The 6254-nt window shown below is 34.5% G+C and overlaps 1 protein-coding gene across 1 annotated transcript; it reads left to right on the top strand.

Moving 5' to 3' along the window:
- Positions 1-596: 596 nt before the first annotated feature.
- On the top strand, positions 597-6181 carry LOC117320321 (DNA-directed RNA polymerase II subunit RPB2-like; the record flags this gene model as incomplete). The annotated part of the gene is made up of 9 exons (XM_033874927.1): positions 597-906; positions 1177-1298; positions 2537-2701; positions 3129-3325; positions 3565-3684; positions 4270-4456; positions 4785-4928; positions 5514-5653; positions 6070-6181. Coding segments are annotated over 9 exons (1497 nt in total), but the record flags the coding sequence as incomplete, so codon positions are not given.
- Between the last annotated feature and the right edge of the window lie 73 nt (positions 6182-6254).

Genomic DNA, 6254 nt, shown 5'->3' with positions numbered 1-6254 from the left:
TCACCTGAGAAATATATAATTATAGATATGCTATCAAATTCTTGCATTCTCAATTTCAGACGTGTTTGTTCTAATGTTGTTGTTGTTGGTTTTTTTTGGTTTTTTTTTTAGCCCACCATCATCAGATGGTGGGCTATTCAAATCGCCATGCATCCGTGGTCCGTCGTCCGTCCATCCGTCCATCCGTCCGTAAACAATTCTTGTTATCGCTATTTCTCAGAAAGTACTGAAGGGATTTTAGAATGCTATTAACATGGAAAGTCATGGCCTTTTTCACTGGTTCAGGATAGGGCCTTTTTGCCGCATTTTCAGGAATTGATTGTAAATATTGGTAATTTTGTTTAATAATTTGAAATAATTTTTACATGGGAATGGGGTACATTATTGGCCCCAGAAAAAGCCCTGAAAGTCTTTTCATCAATAAAACATTGTAATCGACTTTATATTAGCTGTGGAATGTTACAGATTCTGTTAACAAATTAAAACCTTTATTCATAATAACATGTTTTGTTCAGTGATAATTGTCTAAATGTTTAAGTCGCAACTGGAAATCATCAGTAGCCAATGATGTTGGGCTATGATAAAACAAAATTTGACTTGTCTTAAACAAATCTAAAGCTATAATAGTTTCTAATTTCTCCTACTACAGATATTCAGCCCCTCTGTATGTGGACATTACTAAAACAGTGGTAAAGGAAGGAGAGGACCCCATAGAAACCACTCACCAAAAGACTTTTATCGGGAAAATCCCCATCATGTTACGGTCCACCTACTGTCTACTGAGTGGCCTCACAGATCGTGATTTAACAGAATTAAACGAGTGTCCACTTGATCCTGGAGAATATTTCATCATTAACGGATCAGAAAAAGTACTCATTGCTCAAGAGAAAATGGCAACAAACACAGGTGCTGTATTCTAAAAAAAGAAACTCAGTATTTTGACAGTTGTTTCAAAAATATTTTTTTCATTTTAGAATGTATTAATTGTACTTGTGTTGAATTTATATGAGATGATGAAGATGAGCTAATAATCAAGACATGAAAAATAAGTGATCTTTAAACTGAATATTCATTAAATCATTTTGAAATTATTATTTAATAGAGAATTTAACATGCACTTGTTGCTTGATTTTGTAAAATATTTTCGAATTATTTTGATTTTTTTTTCTTTTGTAGTGTATGTATTTCAGCAGAAAGATTCCAAGTATGCTTTTAAGACAGAGATTCGGTCGTGTTTGGAGCATTCCTCCAGACCTACAAGTACACTTTGGGTGAACATGATGGCCAAGGGAGGAGGGGTAGGTCTAGTTAGATTTATAAATATGTAATTTTGGTTTAATGTCCTATGAACAGTTCAAAACCTATGTGGGGCAATTGCCAGGTACTGACTGTAGGTCGGTGATTTTTCTCCGGGTACTCCGGCTTTCCTCACCTCCAAAACCTGGCACGTCCTTAAATGACCTTGGCTGTTAATAGGACGTTTAACAAAAACAATCATTTTGGCTTTTGACCTACATCAAATTAGAATAATGTCTGGGCTACATTTCCTGTACTACTTGTCACTGGCACTTCTTGTTTGAAGCATATGTTCTTACTTGGGAATGGCTCATTTACATTGAACTTCTGATCGCCTACTAAAATTTCTGGTATTCTTGCATTTATCATCATTTATACAGCCAAATGCAATTATGAATTATTGAATACATTGTGTTTGTCAAACATTCAGTTTGTCAAAATAACTTTGAGCATGATCTGAGCATTCTTGGCATCAAATTTCACATTGGATAGGGGGACTTGAATTCACCAAGTTGTCTTGTGTATTATTTTATTTAATCTATAAGTCATTCTTCAGAAATGTTTAAAGAAGGAATCTGTAGTTGTCATGGTTGTTCTAAAGATCAAATCTTTGACAACTTGTTTAAAGAAAATTATTGATCAAATACAACTCCAAGAGTTCCAGTAAGTTGATATAATCTGATAAATTTTCTTTGGTGTATGTATGAAACTAAAAACATTTAAACAAGTAATACACAACCGCCACAATTGGTTTGAAATTTTAAATCTCTAGATTATAGTGATGTAAAGATTCATCGATGTAATGGATCGCAGAGTGATGTATCGTCTATCGGTTTGTAGTTATCTCCCTTGACCAACATTAGCTTACGTTTTCTAGTAAATAACATGGCTGACAAGGCCATTTGAGCGGCTTATAAAGCTGCCTGTTGGAGTTCTTTCAAATCCAAATTATCTAAATTCAAGAATGCTTTGTGGGAAACGGACAAAACTTCTGTTTTATGTAACAAATGTAGACAACGAAAATATGATGTATTAACACAAACAAAACATGACTACTGTAAGATGGAATACCAGGACTGAGATACCTGATAGGTCACCAGTTTCTCATAAATAGCGATACATATCGTACCGTGACCCCTGTATCATGATACGAATCATATCACTACCCACCTAGCGATACACAGCTCTACTAGATAATAATTGATAGAAGTATTTATAGTGACTGATGATTGTTTGATAGGGAGCTAAGAAGAGTGCTATAGGACAGAGAATCATCGGTATCCTGCCATACATCAAACAGGAGATCCCAATCATTATCGTATTCCGAGCCCTCGGATTCGTGTCGGACAGAGACATCCTGGAACATATCATCTACGACTTTGATGATCCGGAGATGATGGAAATGGTTTGTTGTTTTCAATTAACAAACATAAGTTAACACTTTATAAGATATACTTTATTTTAAATGAACAATAAAAAACGAATGCTCTTGTGATTGTTATGTAAAAATGGAGAAGACATTATGAATTGCTGAGAGAAAAATTCCCTTGTTACAATGTGTTTAGACTCTTAATTTAAAATATTGAAAATTTCTATCAACTCTTCCCTCAATAACATATTAAAGTCAAATGTAATTTGTAATAATATATTTTAGGGAGTTACTTTTTTTCATTGCTTGATTTCTGTATTAGTCAAATGTGATCAAAATGTGTTCAAAAATTGGAACATGTTTGTAAACCTGTCGTTGCTCTTATATTTGGAACCTTTGACATGCTTTATAAAGACTTTGATTTGTCTGTATCAGTAAAACACTTTGACTTTTGACTTTTCAGGTTAAGCCCTCCCTTGACGAGGCATTTGTGATACAGGAACGAAATGTAGCACTCAACTTCATTGGTTCACGTGGTGCTCGGCCAGGTGTGACCAAGGAAAAGAGAATAAAATATGCTCGTGAAATTCTACAGAAAGAAATGTTGCCTCACGTTGGTGTCAGTGACTTCTGTGAGACCAAGAAAGCCTACTTTCTAGGGTAACTATTCATTCTAGATTGTGATTTGATCAAAGTTTTGAAGAAAAAAAATTCATAGAAAATGCATGCACAAATATTTTAAATGGATGGTTGAAAAAGTTACTATAATCTTTCAGGTTTTTTCTTCAGACTAAGATCAAGAAGTAAATCAACAACAGGTTAGCTGAAATTTGACATCAGCGCTTGGCGAGAGGCCGATGACATGTGGTGTATTTCTGAATGTGTTTATTAAATTATAGGTACATGGTACACCGCCTGTTATTGGCAGCCTTGGGTCGACGGGAAGTGGACGATCGTGATCACTACGGCAACAAGAGACTTGATTTGGCCGGACCCCTACTGGCCTTCCTGTTTCGAGGGTAAAATTTATTAGAAAGTATATTTTGGAAATAGCTGTATGGTTATATACTTAATAAACCTTTTTTTTTTTGTTGAAAACCTCACCAAACATGTCTTGTTGTCTGACAAAAAGTTCCCAAAAGTTGTTCAGATTGTCTATGACACCGTGGGGTCATATGGAGCAATTACAATGTCAGTATTAAAACAGACAAGGGAGATAACCCAGGAAGATAAATGATAACGTTAAAGGAGCGTCTTTGGACAATTTACTTTTGTTATAATATATGCCTATTGTATCATGATATGATGTCTACCTGGCTTGGTATAAGGTAGTATTGATTAAATCATTTCAATAGATATGTTTCATATTGATCATGTTGCTTGACTTTAAGGGATAGGAAATTTGTTTTGCTTCTTTCCTGTTTTTGAGCACACACTTATGACATTTAAATATATATCAGTTTAGAAGTGTTTTTGTTGTGATTCTTTCTTATAGTTAAAATTTATCATGCTGGGGAAGCTTTGTTCTTTCAATAAAATGTTAAATATATCTTTATGCAAGGACATAACTTTCTTACTATATCTTCTATCAATTTTGATTCCAGAATGTTCAGAAACTTGATGAAGGAAGTAAGAATGTATTCACAGAAGTTCATCGACAGAGGGAAGGATTTCAACCTAGAGCTAGCAATCAAGACTCGTATCATTACAGATGGCCTTAAATACTCCCTGGCTACAGGAAACTGGGGTGACCAGAAAAAAGCTCATCAGGCTCGGGCAGGTGTATCTCAGGTAAGTGTACTGGTGTATGGGAGCTAGTGGATTGCCTTTCTACTCTCTCTTCAATCTCGATACTCCAGACTTACTTTCACTTTCCCTCTCTGCATCCTTGGATTATGTTGTGGCAAAATTGAAGGCACTCGAATAAGTATTTGATGGTGTTAGGAGGCTGGGGACCTCCAGTTGGGTAGTTCGGTCAAATATATATAGAAATTGGTTTCTCCAGTTAACCTTAAATGTAATCTCTTCGCAAATTTTCACAGAATTGTTATTTAACCACATTTTATGTTTCATGCTTGTTAAGAATGTTATTACTGTATCAATATATCCTTATACTCAGGTGTTAAACAGACTGACATTCGTGTCAACCTTATCTCATTTACGACGGTTGAATTCTCCCATCGGTAGAGACGGTAAATTGGCCCGTCCTCGACAGCTACATAACACACAGTGGGGAATGGTGTGTCCTGCTGAAACACCAGAGGTAAGATTGTGCTGGACAGGATAACAGTTGTCGGACTTGTTAATTATTTTTCATTGCTCATTATGAGAACAATATCTGGAAACATTCTTACTTGGACATAATCAAGAAGGTTTTAATTTGATATTCTAAATTTTAAAAAATCTATAAAAATAAGGTTCAACTTTGAATGTATTATTTTAACATTTGATATTCTAAATTAAAAACTAAGAAAATAAGGTTCGGCTTTGAATATATTATTTTAACCATTTGATATTCTAATTTAAAAATCTAAAAAAATAAGGTTCGGCTTTGAATATATTATTTTAACCATTTGATATTCTAATTTAAAAATCTAAAAAAATAAGATTCGGCTTTGAATATATTATTTTAACCATTTGATATTCTAAATTAAAAATCTAGAAAAATAAGGTTCGGCTTTGAATATATTATTTTAACCATTTGATATTCTAAATTAAAAATCTAAAAAATAAGGTTCGGCTTTGAATATATTATTTTAACCATTTGATATTCTAATTTAAAAAGCTATGAAACTAAAGTCCAGCTTTGAATGTATTATTTTAACTATTTGTTGTTTTAATCTGACAGGGCGGTGCTGTAGGCCTGGTGAAGAACCTTGCCCTTATGGCATACATTTCCGTTGGTTCTCAGCCCTCACCAATCCTCGAGTTCTTGGAGGAGTGGAGTATGGAAAACTTGGAGGAGGTCGCCCCATCTTCTATACAGGAGTAAGCAGATGTATAATAAAATTAAGTCACTTCCACTTTTAGTTAAAAAACCTTTTAGGGCTCTTCTTGTAAAATATCTACCCAATGGGAGAACTTCAGATTTGTGAAACGGCGACCACCCATACAAGTGTTTTGATTCAAACAGTACAATATATGATAGACTACATTTTCTCTAGCACCTACCATGCAGAGAATTTCTTTATTCCTTCTGTTTGATATATATTTTACCAAAATAGCCCTTATCACAAAAGTTCTTCTACGTCTGTAAAGGAAAATGTGACTTTGGAAATACTTACAACTTGGCAATGAGAGTTTAAGTTAAAAAGAAAACATAATATTCAATATCAATACCTTTTCAGTATTTTACTTAGAATTGTATTCCCCCAATATTATATTGTACGGATTCTCTGTTCCAGTGCTACAAAAATCTTTGTGAACGGTTGCTGGGTGGGCATACACAGGGACGCTGAACACTTGATGAACACGCTCAGAAAACTCCGCAGAGAGATGGACATCATTGTGTCTGAGGTAAGGATGTGTGTAGACAGCATTATTATATCCCCCATAACAAAGTTAGGAACGGTATACTAGAATCTGGCCG

Source organism: Pecten maximus, unplaced genomic scaffold, assembly GCF_902652985.1.
Source record: "Pecten maximus unplaced genomic scaffold, xPecMax1.1, whole genome shotgun sequence".
NCBI classification, from domain to species: Eukaryota; Metazoa; Mollusca; class Bivalvia; order Pectinida; family Pectinidae; genus Pecten; species Pecten maximus.
The sequence above is the reverse complement of the archived record's forward strand: the minus strand, read 5'-3'. Positions and strand labels throughout refer to the sequence as shown.